This window comes from Enhydra lutris, unplaced genomic scaffold (assembly GCF_002288905.1).
Source record: "Enhydra lutris kenyoni isolate GAN:26980312 unplaced genomic scaffold, ASM228890v2 scaffoldscaffold24, whole genome shotgun sequence".
Taxonomy (NCBI): domain Eukaryota; kingdom Metazoa; phylum Chordata; class Mammalia; order Carnivora; family Mustelidae; genus Enhydra; species Enhydra lutris.
The window spans coordinates 3,146,443-3,165,106 of record NW_019154108.1 but is presented as its reverse complement, the minus strand read 5'-3'; the positions used below and the strand labels follow the sequence as shown (position 1 = coordinate 3,165,106).

The 18,664-nt window shown below is 41.9% G+C and overlaps 1 protein-coding gene across 2 annotated transcripts; it reads right to left on the bottom strand.

Moving 5' to 3' along the window:
- Positions 1-2,271: 2,271 nt before the first annotated feature.
- On the bottom strand, positions 2,272-17,852 carry LOC111150814 (putative dimethylaniline monooxygenase [N-oxide-forming] 6). 2 transcript variants are annotated; one of them, XM_022508428.1, is made up of 9 exons: positions 17,721-17,852; positions 12,818-13,006; positions 11,473-11,635; positions 10,143-10,285; positions 8,518-8,717; positions 6,020-6,375; positions 4,012-4,084; positions 3,224-3,225; positions 2,272-2,633 (listed from the first exon to the last, which is right to left on the bottom strand). In XM_022508428.1, the coding sequence occupies exons 1-9, from the start codon at positions 17,850-17,852 to the stop codon at positions 2,272-2,274; spliced, it is 1,620 nt and encodes a 539-aa protein (XP_022364136.1). The 2 variants fall into 2 exon arrangements, with proteins under 2 accessions (XP_022364136.1, XP_022364137.1); XM_022508429.1 differs by lacking the exon at positions 3,224-3,225 and having other exon boundaries at positions 2,272-2,614.
- Between the last annotated feature and the right edge of the window lie 812 nt (positions 17,853-18,664).

Here is an 18,664-nt window from a genome sequence, read left to right as displayed (position 1 = left end):
TAGCTATATATTTTTATTTTTTCTGGGTTAATAAATACATATCTTTTGTGAGATATATTATTTGCAGATATTTTCTCCCCATCTGTAATCTGTCTTTTGTTCTCTTAACATTGTCTTTTCAACAGTGGAATTTCTTAATTTTGATAAACCCCAGTTTATAAATTTTTTTTTCAGGGATTGTGCATTTGATATAACTAAGACATCTTTCCCTAGTTGAAAGACTTTTTTTTAATGTTCTCTTCTAGAAGTTTTATACTTTTAAGATTTACATTTAGTTCTATGATCCATTTTGAGTTAATTTTTGTATATGGTGCAAAGCATTAATTGAATTCTCTTCATATCACATAAATATCCAGTTGCTTTAGTATCATTTGTTGAAAAGACTGTCATATCTCCACTGAGTTCCCTTAGATAGTGAATGAACTGCTTAAAAAACACATACTGCCAAAACTCTCTCAAGAAGAAACACATGGGCACCTGGGTGGCTCAGTGGGTTAAAGACTCTGCCTTCGGCTTGGGTCATGATCTCAGGGTCCTGGGATCGAGTCCCACATCCGGCTCTCTGCTCAGCAGGGAGCCTGCTTCCTCTCTCTCTCTCTGCCTGCCTCTCTGTCTGCTTGTGATCTCTGTCTGTCAAATAAATAAATAAAATCTTAAAAAAAAAAAAAGAAGAAACACATAACCTGAGTAGTGCTATATCTATTAAAGAACTCATTAGACATCTGCCTTCGGCTCAGGTCATGATCCTGGGATCCTGGGATCGAGCCCTGCATTGGGCTCCCTGCTAGACAGGGAGCCTGCTTCTCCCTCTCTTCTGCTTCTTCCTCTCCCTCTTCTGGCCCCTGCTTGTGTCCTCTCACTAAAACAAACAAACAAACAAACAAAAACACTTGAATTTATAGTTTAAAAGCTTTTCCACAAAGAACTTCAGACTAGGATGGTTTCACTGGTGAATTCTAAGGAAACATTTAGGAAAATAATAATGCCAATTATAGATAAACTTTTCCAGAAAATTTAAGAGGACAGATTACTCTCTGACTTATTCTGTGGGACCACTCTTATACTGATACCAAGGCCAAACCAAAATATTACAAAAAATAAAATACAGATCAATATTTATTATAAACATACATGCAAAAATCCTTAACAAATGTTAACAAATGTAATCCTACAGTGTGTAAAATGGGCAATATACCACGAACAAGTGGCATTTATTTCAGCAATGCAAGATTGGGTTAAGAGTCCATGTAATTCACCATATTTTAACCAAGACCATACAATCATCTCAATAGATGCAAAAAAAAGTATCTGACAAAAACTATCCTCCATTCCTGATCAGAACTGTTAGCTAACTAGGAATAGAAGAAAACTTCCTCAACTTAATAAGGGGTATTTCTGAAATATCTATAGTTAACATCACTCTGACTGGTAAAAGACTCAATGCTTTATTCCTAAGATCAGGAACAAGGCAAGGATGTCTGATCTCACCACTTCTATTCAACATTATATTGGAGTTTCAAAGAAATAAGGCTAGCAAAAGAGATAAAAGACATCCAAATCGAAATTGGAGAAGTAAAGCTATCTTATTTTTAGGCAAATTGATTATTTATGTAGAAAGTATTATGGAATCTATAAAAAAAGTTACTGGAACAAACGATTGCATTTCTAAATATACGCTGTAAAAAATGTTTACTGTTTTTAATAACATCCAAAAATATCATATAGTTAGGATAAATCTGACATATGGGTAAGAACTATACACAGAAAACTACAAACACTGCTGAGAGCAATTAAAGAAGATCTAAGTAGATGAAGAGTTACACTGTGTCACGGGTTGGAAGATTCATTATTTTGTGATGTCATTTCTGATTGAATTCATGATAAAATTGTAATTATGATTCATGATAAAACACCCTTAAATTATTTACTGAAGTTTGTTCATCTTTCACATCTGTGCTCACTCCCCTTCACCTTCCTTCTTCCTTATCTCAGGCATCTCCAAACTTGCCAATGCATTGTGTGAAAACCCTTTCTAGAGTATAGATTCTCATCAGAAAGGGAGAGGCTGAGTATCTTCCATTTTATTGAGACTTTCAGTTAAATGGGCCAGAATTCATTTTTTTTTTCAGAATTCATTTTTATATCTGCAGGAGGGGAAGAAGTAGCTATGAGATTTTATGTATGCACATGTGTATATATCTGGAATTAAACTACATAGATATCTGTGATTAAACTTCTAGGCTAACCTCTGAGACGTAAAGGGCTTTCTCATTAGTAAAATGTAAGCCAAACAGCCAGCAAAAGCACTGGGAATGAAAGCATTTTGAGCAAGTTGTGAAAGTGTTGGGGTCTTTGGGCTTCACGGACAGCTCTTGTCCTGGTTGGCTTTACTGTCCTGTCCCACTGGGTCAGGATGGCATTTCTGGCCCCATCCCACTTCCCTGGTCCCATCAGTCGAAACTGGTATGGGCTACAAGGACCAAAGAACACCTCCAGGGCCAGCTGGGGATCAGTCAGGAAGAGCCACGGTATGTTGGGCTTGGCCCCTATGAAGGAGCCCAGCTCGTCCATGTATGTGATGTAATCCGTCTGCAAAGTCTGGCTCTGGCCGAACCTGAGGAAAGAAAACGACACTTAGCAATGAGTGTCACAGCTGTTAACCAGGCACTGATTTCTTATTTTCTACCTTAGAAAAATAGCATTTTAGTCAGCGCCTCCCAAATTATCCCACTCCTATTTCTCCACAGCATTGAGTTTACCATTCTTTGGCTATAAATGAGTTGGTTTTTCTTTTCTTTTCCTTCCTAATCTTTATCTAAGTTTGATGTTATTTTGGTCTTCTGCCTCAGGCCTGGAGGGAACTGCCTTTCGTGTGTCCAGATGACTGATTAACTTAGTTCACCCTTTAACACATGGTTATTCTTTATATAACATCGCTTAGATCCGATGTTCGATTTTGGGGGCCTGGCCTCATTTACTTTCACGAGCCCTGAGGAACAGGCTACCTTTTAAGAAGTGATGTTGACTTTGGGGCCTCTCCTTTTCCTCCTCCGTATTCCTATTGGCCATGATACGAAGGGTGGTGAGTGGAGTGGGCTGTGTGACTTGCTAGCACACGGGAGTGCCCACGCCACAGAGCTGTCCTGTGAACTGCGTGAGGTACGGGGAGGTTTTGTGGACTTGGAAGTCTCCAGGTCTTCTCTGCTCTAGACCCTTCCCTGACAACTATTCAGCGGCTCTCAGTGAATGAGGCGTCCGAGCTTGCAAGGGCAGAGAAACTTCTTTACAGCCACCTCTTCACCTGAAGGGGATTCATGATCTAATTATTCTTTCAACAGATTTTAATACGTAATCTGAAAAGGATTTACTTCTATAGAAGTAATTAACATAAAAAATTACATGTAAGTATCTGATGTCTAGCCATGTAAATGACTTTCTACAAATCCCGTTTATGGTGTACTTAAGAACCCATGTTTCGATGACTCAGAAATGAATATTCTTTTAGAAGAAAATAGCAGGGCAGGTGAATTCAGTTTAGTTCTTCATTTGGCTTCCTTATTACAGTGCTCAGTTCCCGGCTAGTTAACTTGCTGGTGGACATGTGGCTGGTGGAAAGGACTTCTTGGAGACCTGCGAGCTGGATAATTCTTTGTTTAGGTGGCCTTTCTTCTGCAAGGTAGGATGTTCAGCAGATCCTAGTTTCTACACAGTAGATGCCAATCGTTTGCCCTCTATACTTGGAGCAACCAAAACTGTCTCCGGACTTTGCCAAATGTCCCCTGGGGATCAAAATCACCCTCAATTGAGAAACTACCCTAGAGTGTAGTAGTGTGCTGCATACACTTGTGTGATGTGTAATGACTGTTATTTTCCTATCAAATATTGCTTGATCATAGCAAGTGTTTCAAAAGTGTGAACTCGGACTAGTCAAAATATTATAAAATACATAAATATTTTCCTACATATAAAGGAAAAACTTAGGATTTGTTTCATTAGCAAGTACAATCTTACCACTTGAGTTTTTTCCCCATTTTCTCATCAATGTCATCCATCATTTCACTTGTAGTTGGCAAGGTACATGATTCTAGAAAAGAAACAAAGAAATATTGAAAAAGATGAAAAAAGTCAGAACTACATAATGACATGATGAATTTTTCTTGGTATTTATGAATTATGTCCCTAAGTGATTTTGTATCAAGAGGAGCTGCCTTGGGTATCTTTAGTAGAATAACAACTTATAGAAATAAAGTCTTGAGAAGGCAGTGAACCCCCTCTGTGAATGGCAAAGCTGGCCTGCAGTGAGATAGTGACAGCAGAGAAGTTTGTGGCTCCAAATCACCCGGTCTCATCTACCTGTGACGTCGTGCAAGGCCCAATCCTTAGCATGCCTGAGATACACCCCATGCACGTAATAGCTTAACAGTTCCTTTGTATTTCTTATTTGCATCCTCTTATCAAAAATTCTTCCAAGAAATAATCTGGTAAAATAGTTCACTCTAAGGTACATGGCAATGGAAACGGACCCATGGAAGGAGGCATGGGTTTTCCATCAGCCTGCAGCCAGAGGGGATCTTAAGGGTCCTCAGAAAACTGTTAGTGTTTTGCTACAGTTGATCAGTGGAGGGGGCATCTGATGGCTGAGAGTAGCTCTTTTGCCCTATAACAGTGGCAGAAAGCTATTGTGACATTCGCGGTGCAGAACACTTCCTCGTCATGGGCAGGATCCTACACAGCCTGCCAGACCTTGCGGTCAGATGTTTGCTAAAATTCTTGTCTGCGCCATTCAATGTTGTGTCCCCAGTGCCAAGACAGAGTGTGGCACATAGTAGTGCTCAGTAAGTATGCGATGAAGGAATAAATGCTATATTTTGCTTCATGTAAATTCCTTGGGTTTATGAACTGTAGCCAACTTTTTTTGTAAAATTCCAGGTGCTTGGCATTGTTGTGCCTTTAAGAGAAAAACATAGTGGAAGTATTTTACAGAAAGCACCCTTATAAATGATTTCATGACAGGGTTTTTAAAATAATGATTCTTTGTGGTACACTTGACATTGCTTACTTATCCATGACATTTTCAGAAAACATTGAGTCTATGATTGTAACATTTTCTTCATTACCTATGGTCTAAGTTTCTATGGACAATATGTTAGGGGAAGTGTATCTAGATTGGCCCAGTCTTTTTGAGCCCTTGAATAAAAAGGCGCTTTAGGTAATAAGGATGATCAGTATGATTGCTGTAAATTAAATCAGTATATTTGAGACATTGCTTTTCTTCATGTAATCCTCATATTCTTGATTTCCTCACAAAAGCTCATTTGTGGCCACTGGAGACCGTGGGGTCTAGAGTGGAGGGAGCAGGAGAGGATGGTCAACAGAGTAGGCGTGGCCTGACTTTGCTGTTCTCTAGCATTGCCCATGACATCCTCAGGGCCCCTCTCACCTTCACAGTGTATCTTGACATTGCTGCTACCTACCGCTGTCTTTCTCTTGCTTAAAGCTTTGCAAAGTACGTGGCGCTTGGGTGGCTCAGTGGGTTAAGCCTCTGCCTTCAGCTCGGGTCATGATCTCAGAGTCCTGGGATGGAACCCTGTGTTGGGCTCTTTGCCCAGCAGAGAGCCTGCTTCCCCCTCTCTCTCTGCCTGCCTCTCTGCCTACTTGTGATCTCTCTCTCTGTCAAATAAATAAATAAAATCTTAAAAAAATAAAAAATCTTTGCAAAGTCCCTCCAATTTCCCTATGAGAAGTCTAAGCTCTGTAACACAGCTCCTAAGGCCCTCCATGGTCTAGTCCCTTTCTCTGTTTCTTGCCACTCCCTGCCTCTGTTTTATATGTCCTTACAGAACACCTTAAGACTTCCCCTATTGTAACATTCCCCTGGCTCTCTTTTAGACTGTGTAAGATCAAGGAGTATGTCTAGTTCCCTTTATATTCCTAGCATCTAGCACAGTACTTGGCATATAATAGGTGCTCAATAAATGTTCACTGACTAAATGAATAAAAGACAGAATGGTTCACCTACTTGCAAACACTTTAGCCGCCCAGCGAGCCTGCAGGTCAGCCGTGGGGATGGCAGCCCCAAGGGACTGGACAAGGCCGATCACAGCCAAGGTAGGCTTCTCCATTTTTGGGGGGAAGATGCCTTTAAACAAGGTGACCTCATTGTTTCTGCTTTTGATGATGGAGTCATCAAGGAAGGGGTAGGCATAATTATAGCCTGTTGCGAAGATGATGTAGTCGATGGCCTCAAACACGGTCCCATCCTCAAACACAGCTGAGGTCTCTGTAAACTCCTTCACGCTGGGCTTGATGGATACGGTACCACACAGGATGCAGGATGGGAGCTCGTCATTGAACACAGGCTCTTTCCTCAGGGGACTGTTCAGAAACAAGAGACAAAGGCTCTTGCTGTAACATACTTTGGTTCCAGGAAATATCTGCAGTAGTTCAGAGCACTAGAACCAAAGCTGAGGAGTGAAACATTAGCATGGGGACCACTGAGCTCTTCTTTTGTGGCAAGTTTTCTTCTGTTGCCTGCAATAGTCCTTAAGAAATTCTGTCTGAGGAGTACTTGGGTGGCTCAGTTAAGTGTCTGCCTTCCGCTCAGGTCATGATCCTGAGGTTGTGGGATCGAGCCCTTCATCAGGCTCCTGCTCAGTGGGGAGTCCGCTTCTCCCCTTGCCCCTCTCTCTGCTCGTGCTCTCTCTCACTCTCTGTCAAATTAATAAAATCTTAAAAAAAAAAAAAAGAATTTCTGTCTGAGCTGCCTCTTTTGGCTCTTCGAAGCTCGAAGATTTCCTTATGAGCACTTACACGATTTGGTGATTCACCAAACGGATGAAAATAAAACTAATTCTTAGACATAATCAGTGGTTCCGAGTACAGAATTTGGAGCCAGGTGGCCCAGGTATATAATCTACCTCTGTCTCTCATGAGTGGCTACTTCTCTGTATTTGTTTCCTTGTGTGTAAAATGCAGTAGTGATGGAATATACCTCATTCTGTTGTTGTGAGAATTAAATGAACATTACCTATAAAGCACTTAAAACAGTGCCCACCACTTGCAAGCATCACTATTATAAATGAACCATTATTCTAAATGAGGTCTTCTGTGAGAAAATCCAATTTGCTTGCTGAGCTGCTTTATTGCCATATTTGGTTTCCTTTACTTTGGTTGCCAAAATTCTAGGATTCGGGCATTTTGGAATTTACTCCAAATATCTCAAATAGTCAGAAAGCTTATAAATCATAGAATCTGTCTATGTATTTCCACACCATTCTCTAGGTCTATAATTCTGCAACCTCTTCTTTTGCTTTATCAGGTGACAAAAAGCAGGTCACAGTAAAGCCTGTTTTTCTCCCCTTGTCCCCTACCCAAGGGAGGAGTGAGAAGGTGTCGTCAATACCTCAGGGTAACTGGAACCTTTTCTAAGATGGAGCCTCATTTAAAAAACTGCTGTTTCTCTGGGGGAGAATGAATGGATTTCCAAATCTACATTTCAGTTGTCTAAAGGGCAAAGCCAGAATATGATTTGCAGTTACTCTTACAAGACAAAAGGTCTTTCTCCCCACCAAGATTTTATTTATTTATTTAACAGAGAGAGAGAGAGAGAGACAGCGAGAGAGGGAACACAAGCAGGGGGAGTGGGAGAAGGAGAAGCAGACTTTGCACTGGGCAGGGAGCCTGACGTGGGGCTTGATCCGAGGACCCTGAGACCATGACCTGAGCTGAAATCAAGAGTCAGATGCTCTACCGACTGAGCCACCAGGTGCCCTGAGACTGCCTTTCTAATTAGTAGGCGTTGGTCTCTGCTCTAAGTATATAAACAAATATTAATTTTACAGTGTATATCAGTTTTGCGAATTGTCAGTGTTTTACATGTTTCATGGGTCCTGACTGTCCTGCTAAAATCCTAGACTGTGTGGTTGAGGAGGAGTGCACTTTAATTGTGAGATTTTCTGCTTTCTGAGACATGTCGATTAACACTACCTGGTTCGTTGCTCTTTAGATGCATACTGGAAAATTTGAGATTAATATGAACCAGTATTTGTAAAGCTTGATAGTTCCCAAAATGCCTTAATTTTTTTTTTTTTACTTTTCCTGCATACCACAGTAGTCTTGATGAGTAGATATTGTTATTGCTATCTCCATCACCCGTAGCATGGATAAGGATTCCTCAAAAGACAATTCATGAATTGGCTCAGCCCTCGAGATTCTGTGCTATAGCTTGTAGCTACCATAAATGAATCTTGCAAGTCAGAGGCATCCGGCTGCCTGCTCCTTTGCCATTTTGTATTTTCCCATATACCTTTCACCACTAGAGTCATTTCAGTAAGATTTTTCACCCCATGCATGACCTCTGAGTATACTGTGTCACTTATGCAGTCCTCACTTTAATCCCAATGACCTTTGTGAGATGACTTAAGTTAGACCTAGAGAGAAAAATTTCAACTGAAACTAGTGCCCCACTTTTTTGGGATTTATCATCCCAAAAGATAAAATAGGAGTTACTTGTAGTACCCATTTAAAGGCATCAGGCCATAGTTCTCATGCTTAAACCATGTGTTCATCTTCTTGACATATAACCAGTCGGAGACAAATGAAGGAAGGGCATTCCGGAGGAAGGTTGCAAAACGGGTCACGTACACCATGTCCCAAGGATAGCCATCATCCCAAACCCGGCTCATGACCCAAGAACCACTTCTGCTGCTGATAATGACCTGGTGGGGAAGGCAACATGGATTTCAACACCACTCTGTAAGAAAGAAGCAGATATGACACAACAGACACATTCTATGGGCCTCTCCATACATTTCCCCAATATCTAGGCAGAAACATTTTTAGAGAGTTGGGTCAAGATGAAAAGTCCATGATTGAAACTAGGTAGAAACAGAACTACTCTGCCCCTATACCCCAGAGGGCTGGTGCACAGTTGTTGAAATAATGAGAGCCTGTCATCTTGGAACAAGAGGGCTGTTGTCTTCATTTGTGACAGGCCTAATCTTCACAGAGTCAGAGACATCAATGGTAGGGGACTAGCCAGTCCAGAGCCTCAATGTTGGTGGATGGTGGTAGTTGCTGGATTGGGTGGGAGAAATATAGCTTAATCTCTACCTGAAATTAGGCTGAGGAGATACCAAGGAGTTAATTCAGTTTTCTGTCCGAAGTCTCCTCTCTCCCTCCTTCTTACACACCCACTCCATGACCTCTGCTCGGGACCCAAACCGTGGCAGCTGTCTCAGCTCTGAGACAAGCCCAGCTGCTCATCTGTTATGATGCTTTTGTGACAATCCAAGGGAATCGGACTTCAAAAAATTCATTAAGTTTTATTTATACTCACTTAAGAATTTGTTTATTGAGCATGTGTTTCCTTAAAAATAGGTTAAGTTATTCAAGGTCTATTGGTCATGGATGATTTAGCCTAGAGTCCTTTGGGAAGCCTTCCTTGACTTCATCCAGGCTAAGCTGTCTTCTCTTTTTATGGTGCTGCTGTTGCCACACCTAATGTCACTGAGGTTTTATCATCTCCTTTCATGCCTGTCCTCTCATCTCCACTCACTGACTGCCCCCAGAAGTCAAGAAGTAGTCTGATTTATTTCTGTGCTTATTTCTAGTCTGACATGATTCTGGCATATAACCTGTGCCCAGTGTTTCCTGAGTCCTGGCTATTGAGTTTTTGGATAAATGACAGCAAGAACCAGATCAGACGTGTCTTTCAGACCTTTGGAATGATAAGCACAATCAATGGCCTTTGTGTGGTAGGAGGTAAGACAGCTGTGAAATACATAAGGGTGGGTCCCAACTAGCACCAACTAGCAACAGTTTGCTTGGAGGCGATCAGAACACAAAATTAAAAAAAAAAAAGCACTCTTATCTATACACACACACACACACACACACACACACACACACACACACACACATACACGCAGGCACGTTTGCCTCTGGGTTGGGCGGAATGTACTTCCTTGCTCGCCCGGGCCATACCACCTTGCTTTCCAGGGAGGATGTCTCAAGTCCTCCCTGACTCAATGGGCACATGCCCAGGCAGAGCCCTTGTCTCAGGACATGGCCAACTGGAGCCTCAGAGCCTCAGCATTGACTTAAGAGGGCAGCGTACCCCAGGCTCGTTTCTCAAAGTGTACCTGTGCAGCCAGACGACTGAGCTCTACGGCAATGTCAGATCCGGAGTTCCCCAGGCCGATCACCAGGACCCTCTTCCCTTTGAAGGCTTCTGGGTCCTTGTAGTCCCTGCTGTGGAGGTAGTGGCCTTGAAACCGGTGTAGGCCTGAGGGGTACATAAGGAGTACTTTGAGTTGATTTTCAGAAGAAATGATGAAGACTCAGTTTTCATTTTTAAAAAAATTCCTATTATCAGTCTTCATTTTAAAAAAAAATCTTCCTAGTTAAAGTGCATTTATCCTTTCAGTGGCTTTTGACACTACACCCCCAACACTACACCCCAAGGGTACTTACAGTGCCCTAAAAAACCTACAGTATGGGAACTTGTATTTTGACAGTAATAATAGCTAATGTTTGTTGAGTACCACGGTGGGCCAGGCCCTCTGCTAAAAGATTTACAGTCTAACATCTGGTCTGGGTGACATCTCTAAGTGGCAGATACCAGTGTCTCTATTTTTAAAAGACAGGGAATCAAGACAATGAAATTAAGTGACTAGTCTAAGGTCCTCTAAATATACTGCCTCTTAACCTTCATGCCTTCAATCCTCTATTCTTCCTGAATCTTACTCTTTTAATTATTTGGCCTATGAACAACATGCCTGCAGATGGGAAGTCTACTATTTTATGGTGGACATGTGTTTCTGCTGCAAGGAAAGAAAGAGGGAAGGAGAAATATTGGTTGCTGTGTATCGCATTTATTTGATGTTTGGCACTTTTGTACAGTAGCAGAGTATGGCGCTACACACACACACACACACACACACACACACACACACAGAAATTTCTTTTTTTTTTTAAGATTTTATTTATTTATTTGACAGACAGAGATCACAAGTAGGCAGAGAGGCAGGCAGAGAGAGAGAGAGGGAAGGGGCTCCCCGCTGAGCAGAGAGTCCAATGCGGGGCTCGATCCCAGAACCCTGAGATCATGACCTGAGCCGAAGGCAGAGGCTTTAACCCACTGAGCCACCCAGGCGCCCCCCACACAGAAATTTCTTAAGTGAATTTACAAAATGTGCCTATAGATGACTTTTAAAAACCCTTCCTCTAAGTAAATACTTCCTCTTCAGGTCTTCATCTGATCTCTGACGAGCAGGTCCTTAATTCTTTTAGCATAAGGGTTCAAGAGGCCAATTCTTACTATATTTCACATATCATCAGACTCCCAAATTTTGTTTTAAAATCTTTGGAAACTTAAGAATAATTATTATCTACCATCTATGGAAAAGATCTAGCTCAACCCTTGACGTTTGTGTATAAATCCCCAGTCTATTGTATATTTTTCCAACTTACCAGGAAAAGAATCAGTTGGTAGATTGGGGTACACATGATGTCCTGAACAAATCATTACAGCATCAAAAATAGCAGATTCCTGTTTCCCATCCTTTTCCGAAACAACTTCCCATTGCCCAGTGACTAAGAAGTTGGGACATTTCTTTATGCTAGAAACCAGGGTCTTAAAGAAAACCAGAAAGAAATTCCTTCTATTGACAATTCTGTGGGTTTTAATTTTTCACTGTGTTTCTGTAGAGGAAATAACTGCCATGACCTCCCTGATCATCGAGAAATATATGGGAAAACATTAAAATAAGGAGTCATAGTGATTCTTCAAATCTTCGAAGGAAAATTACCCAGTGGGGCATATTTACTTTTTTAACATCTAGTTAGTAGGTATGGGGTAGATTACACTGAATGTTCTTGTGAAAGATGCCATGTCATTTGCTCACTACCACCTTCAACTGTCATTCCTGGCTTCTTTCTCTCTGACCTCATTTTCTATCAATTCCATAAATATGGGACTATCTCGGAGTTATCAATCCTTATTTCTCCTTTGCAATGTATAGATACTCTCCCTTGGAAATATTAGCCACTTCCATAGTATGACTATTATGTAAATAAATATAAAATTATATTAAGTATAATAAAACAATAAATAAAAATAAACAAAAAATAAATAAAATAATAAATAAGTAAAACAATTCATAGCTCTTGTGAGATGTGGAAAAGAAAGCCCTTGGTGACAGTAAATACAATCCCAGTTCATAATTTTTTGGTTATTTTTCTCACTACATATGTATGTTTGCATTTAACAGTACTGAATGGAGATTAGGAATTCTAAACAAATGCGAAGCATTATTGTCATTTACAGAGCCCAGTCTTCTCTGCTATGACTGCTAAGTCTCCTGATCTGAGGAACTAAGTGGGGGGAGGATGAGAGCAAGGACTATGTTAGTCATTCATTTAAAATGTCACTCTCCTCATCATGGCAGAACTTCCAAAGAATGCCACAGCTTCTTGAACCACACCTCATTGGCACTGAACTCAAGAAGTCTAAGAATGGACTAGAGAATTTGGGATTGTTTCTAAAACGTGACAGTGTGACGGTGGAATGTGCACTTTGACGGTGTAAGTACATCTAGTATTTTCTGTTGCGTTCTCAAAGCTCTCAGAGACCAGCGGAGAACATGTTCAGAGGAAAAAAACAAGAAGACACAAATACTTTAAAATCCAAACTAATGTTGGATTGGTGAGTTCTCCTAATATTTGGATCTGATTTCTAGAGCAGAATATTACATCCTTGCTCCCCCCCAGCGGATAAACATACTGAGATCAACAGCACCAGTTAGAAGGCCCTTACCTCAAACTGTATATATCTTAAAAGGTTCTTTTTTTGAGCAAATGTCCTTATGTATTGCTGGAGCTTGCTGTGGTGCATATAGTTGGGAAAGTCATCAGGATATGGGAAGTCTGGAAAGCACATCATCTCTTTGGAAGAGTTGGTGAATACGGACTGGTAAATGCTGGCTCTGCCTTCTTCGGCTTGGTTCTAGGAAGAAGGATAAAGCTCAAAAAGGGAGCCAAGCATGGCATTCTCTTCAGTGAATATTCAATTTTAGTTCAACTGAAACCTTTTTAATATGTAAAAAAAAAAAAAAAAAAAAGACATTAAAACAATTCACAGCTCTTGTAAGATGTGGGAAAGAAAGCCCTTAGCGTCGCACATGGCACAGAGTGGGGCCTACACCTTAGTTCTCTTACTCGAATCACCCCCGCGTTAGCTTGTTTGTGGTCTCGTAGAGTTTTCTTTCCTTTCCCAGTCACAGCACCTGGTTCTGATCTCCCGCTCGTGTCCAAGCAACGAGGATGATAACAACACAACTAAGTGGTTCACAGGAGGTGGTAGTTTGGAATCTCCTTGCTCGGCTGTATGGCACTCCGTGAACAATCGACCAGCAACAGAACCTTCTCTTGAAGTGGAGGCTTTGTTTATTTGGCCTAGTCAGAATCAGCTGAAGGGCCCCTTAGATCACAGATTCCTGGCCCCATCCATAGAGTTTCTGATTCAGTGTGTCTGGCCTGGGGCCTGAGAATCTGCATTTCCCACAGTTCCAGGCGATGCTCAGGCTGCTGGCCCAGGAACCAGGCTTTGGGAGGCACTGCTCTATCAGGAATGGACTCTGTGCTTGAGGAGTCCCTGAACCACCGGTTAGTGGTCCTCGCCCCTCACCAAACACACAGGAAACAGATGCCTCAGAACTTGTATTAAATCTTGCCAGTGCATCGTGAAGCCACATCACTGAAAAAGGGCTTTCTTTTTGAGAAGTAGTTGAAGGCTAAATGGAAAAACAAACATTTCCTCTCTGTTTTAAGGAGGATAAAAGTTCACACAATGTGCTGCCTTGAAAGTACTTTAACAAGCTGGCTGCCTCTGCTTCCTCGGAAACCAAAGAAATGCCATGTTCCTGCCAGATTCAAGATCTCCATCTCCCTGTAGCCCCGTACTGACCTCAAGAAGACACGGACAAAAAGTGCCAGAAAGACCTGACAGGCTTATGTCTGGGGTGGGGCTGCTTGTGGCCTCCGTTTGAAGATAAAACTTCTTCTAGTCACGGTTGTTGTGTTTCTTATAAATAGCCAGGCTCAGAGATTTTGACTTTCATAAAAGCCTCACTTTGAAATTTCTGCTAAGGTCAGGAAAAGGGTGATGGCTCGTGCCTGGTGGATTTTGAGGTTTGAGTCTTTCCCATTCACCCACAGCCATACCTTTTGTTGGTGGTTGTGGAAGGAGACATGGGAGGGAGTTTTCTCAGGTGTGGATTGAAGGGAGGGAGGCCTGAGCTTCAGGCAGGGGACTGGTTAACAAAAACATAAGACTGCTGGGAAACAGAGAAAGACCTTGGGTTATTTCCACCGTGAATGAATCTCTGCTCCTTTGCCTCTTGACCGCAGCCAATCATAACAGGAGGAGGAAGAATGTGTACCCTGCAGCCCCCTGGAATTTTCCCTGAAGGAATGTTCTACACCCAAGGAAAACAGATGTATTATATAACAACAGATGATTGCCTCAGAGAGCTCATATTTTAGTTTCAGCATGTGATGGGGTTTGAGCGGGGAAGAAGGAAGTGAGACTCTGCCTCTGGCTGAGAGAGCGCCCTAGACCCAGAGATCCAAGCAGCCGTGGTCACATTGTCATGGCCTGTCTTGGGTTATGACTATGTCCATGTCTCTCGTCTTCTCCACTGGAACGGGGGCAACCAGAGGGCGAGGTCAGAGGCTAATTCGAGAATGTAGTGCATGCATGTCAACAGTCTGCCCTGATCTTCTTTCAGATTCCATCTCTGCTCGTCAATCCCACTTCTCCTAGTCCAAATATACCCTCAAGGACCCGCTCAAAAGTTGCCCCCTCCACCATGCCTTTCCTTGTCTCTTTCTTAACAACCAGGAGTCATCCTGTCTCCACCTCTACTGAGCTCTGATCATCTTTACTGGCCTAATCGCATATTCACTGATACTATAGTTAGTCTAGGACTTGCTTTCTCTGATTTTAAAATGCTGGCTGCCTGTTGTACCTCTCATCTGCAGCTTTCCCTAACATCGTGGCCTATGCACGGTGCACTCCCCAAATAATTGCTGAGTGAATAAATGAATGGGTGAGTGGAACAAACGTCCAGATGGTTCTGGTTCCACTGTTTTCCCCTTTTGTATTGCAGCAGCATGGAAGTCTTCTGAGGACACGAGACCTTAATCTTGGAGTATATGAAACTTAAAACATGCTCCCATGCAGCCTGCTAGTATTTAAACCTTGTTTGGTTTCCATTTTGTGGAAAAAGCACACGGTGAAAAGTTCAGAATTATTAGGTTTCTTTCTTTCTTCTGAAAGAAAGTCCTGCCTAACAGGACTTGCACGATGAAAGCTTACATAACACATATTTCTAAAGATCTCTTTCTCAGAGTGGATTGTATGCACCAAGCAACCTTTCTTAGACAAGAAGAACGGGTGCAGGGTATGAAGGGACTAAAGTTTAGAGTATTTTTATGTGTTTACATGCCCACGGGGCTGTGGAGTAGAATTCTGCTTGTAGCCAGTGGCCTTATGGGAAGGAGCGATCCCGTCTTGCAGATAACCCAGAGTCTTGGCATTGTCCCGATCTGTCGTCTGTCGCTTCCTTCAGTAAACTCGGTGATCCCGGCACTGGTTACTTACAGAGCCCTGAGTGCACTGTCCGCTGCCTCCTCCGTGCCTTTCATGCTGGTCGCTCCTACCTAGAAACCTCTCCCACCTGGTCCTGCACACTTGATGACTGTCCGTGGGGTGCCATTCACAGACTGCAGTGGGACTGTCACTCTCTGGAGTCGTGTCACGTAATAGTCCTCTACTTTTGCTGTCTGAGAACATCCTTTGAGTCTCAGCTACGTGCTCTCCTTGCAGGAAGTTTCCTTGACCTGCTAACGTTTTCGTAGCAAACCCCTGCCCTCTTCTAGATCTCCAGGCACTTGTTTGTTAAATTGACGGCCACCAAGGGCTATCTCGTTGTTGCTCAGTTTTATAACCTCTTATTTGAAACTCTTAGTGCTAGATGTATTTTGGAATTTGTAGAGTTTTGGATTTTTCTCCATAACACTTCTAGTGAGATCTGGGACAGCACCCTGTAGTCAATGGCAAGAAAACTTCTGTAGTGAAACACAGAGTGGCACAAAGGAAGATTATAACTAGCCTAATGTCAAGTTCAACTCATGTTTTCTGACCATTTGACTTCAGGAAAGATTTTGCCATCAAACAAATTTTTGCCCATTTTCTATCAAAGGACTTGTATTATGGCTTACTTCATATTTTTCATCTCAGTACTTGGCACAAAACTGCCCAAAGAGATGTTCAAGCAGCATTTAATTGTTGCTGATGAGATCATAGAGAACCATTTCATGATTTAGGCTAAGCTGGCCACATCTCCCTGAACAAATATAAATAAAGAAAATCACATCCTTAAAAAATAATAGCTCTTGATTACTTCCTAATGGAAATGATCTTATATCTCATATGACACATCCAGGATTATAGCACCTCTCACTTAAAAAAATTAAAAAAGATTTTATTCGTTTATCTGACAGGGAGAGAGATCACAAGTAGGCAGAGAGGCAGGCAGAGAGAGAGGGGGAAGCAGGTTCCCTGCTGAGCAGAGAGTCCAATGCAGGGCTCGATCCTAGGACCCTGAGAACATGACCTGAGCCAAAGGCAGAGGTTTAACCCACTGAGCTACCCAGGTGCTCCTTAAAAAAACCTCTTGAGATGAAAACAAATATGTCCTAAGTTAGCACTGATATATTCTATTGGAGTAATGTATTGTTGTAGTTTGGGCAAGAACTGAGACAAAGAAGAGTTTGGTTACAAGGAGAATGGTGTGGATATGATGTCTTCGTGTCAAATATGTATCATCTACATCCAATCACAATGGCTGGGAAATTCAGGACAGAAAGGATGGAAGTTTCCCTGACCTGGCTTTCAAAGTTTAAAAATGGGTTTTATAATGAATATTTTCTGATTATATCATTTGTCCAACAATGAGACTGAATGGCAAAGGCAATCATTTTTCTCTCTGGTTTTGGAGTTTGCAAACTATTCAATAGTCACACACATAACATGCACAATCATTTATCATAACTTACAATATCTTTGCAATATAGTAGTGAATTATAACATCGCATCCCATTACAGTTGGAAGGCATATTAGAGGATACCTAATCTCCTGCCTTGACATTTGACAAATGAGCATTTGAGGTCCAGAAAGAACAGAAGTGACTTGCCTGAAATTAATCTTTCCAGAAAACCTAAGATTGAGACTATAACTCGGAACTTCTGACTGGTCTAATTTTTTCTCTTCCTTTGTTTCCTTTCCTTTCCCCCACCCACCATGTTCCTAGGTTTTCTGAGCTGTAGTGAACAGGAATAGAATCTATTCTGTTACATGGGGGGAGGCAGTGGTACATTTTTGTTTTTGTTACAAATTGCTGACATTAGCGCCCTTTACAGGCTTGAGATCTGGGCTCTGCAGAGAGCAGGTAACAATGCAGGTAGCAATGTTTCCTAAGCTAGTATGAAGTAGTTTTAAGTGATTGGACAGTAGCATGATGGGAGAGAGAAAATTTTACTTTCCAGATCTGGAGCTTATTTGACTTACCACCCAAGTCCGAATAGAACTGATCAGATTTGACTTACGGAGCGACCCATCTCCCTTCTGTTGGTATCCCAGTGATGTCCCACTCACCGAGAATTTCCACAGGCCTCCAACATCATTGCTTCTCTCAAAGCAGGTGGGCTCCAGCCCCTCTTCCAGACAGCACCGGATGGAGGCTAAGCCACTGACACCAGCTCCGACAATGGCCACTCTCTTCCCCATGGTTGCCAGGAAGGAGGGCCTGGAGAGAGCTTCTTTAGAAGAGTGTCCCTTAACACTTGGGATTTTTCAGTAGGAAGAACCAGTCAAGGTTTGTGCATCAGGATCCTCACCTTAACACAAGAAAACATAAATGCACGTTAACAAGCTATGCTCATCATTTTTACCACTTTTGCTATAGTAAGATAATAAATCTGGCTGTTTCTCCTGCTTATTCAAGGCGCTCAAAATAGCAGAATCATTGAATGTTGGAGCAGGAAGGCCCTTGAAGTTCATCAGTCTAATGCTCTCCATTAAAAATGTAGCAATAGTCACTCCAAGAATGTTAGCGATTACTTCTTCGACATCTCGCAGCTAATAAGTAAAGGAGTTGGAACCAGAACTCAAGCCTTCTGTATGAAACCCACTGTTCCAAATCACCCCTACTCACTTTGAATGCTTGGCTCTAAGAGGTCTTAGTCTTAATGAGCTGCCTTCCTTTCCCCCAGAGAAACAGCAGTTCTTTAAATGTAGAAGAAGGTGGTGTTTAACAATGTCTTTTGATGTAAAAATTGAGGAAGGGAGAGGAGTTATTAGTCTTAAAGTAAAAACTCCCTTTTCCTTGTATATTTCATGGCGTAGAGCCCTGGTAAAACCTGGAAGAGAAGGACTGGGTGCGGTAGGGATAGCAGACCAGGGGAGGTGATGGGGAGCAGAGGAAGAAAGGGACAGGAAGGGCAAGAATGAGGTCCCTGGTTCTGGTTCCAAAAAATAAAAGTAACTGATACTGCTCACCGAAGCTGTAAGGTGAAACCTCTGGGAGATTAAAGGAACAA

Bases quoted from the DNA above. Each gene is read 5' to 3' on its own strand.
- LOC111150814 (XM_022508428.1), bottom strand. From the start codon at position 17,852: ATGGGGAAGAGAGTGGCCATTGTCGGAGCTGGTGTCAGTGGCTTAGCC. The intron at 13,007-17,720 runs GTGAGTGGGACA...CCTTCTTCCTAG, and splicing joins GAGGCCTGTGGAAATTCTCG to AACCAAGCCGAAGAAGGCAG. The intron at 4,085-6,019 runs GTAGGTGAACCA...TTTCTTTTCTAG, and splicing joins GGCGGCTAAAGTGTTTGCAA to AATCATGTACCTTGCCAACT.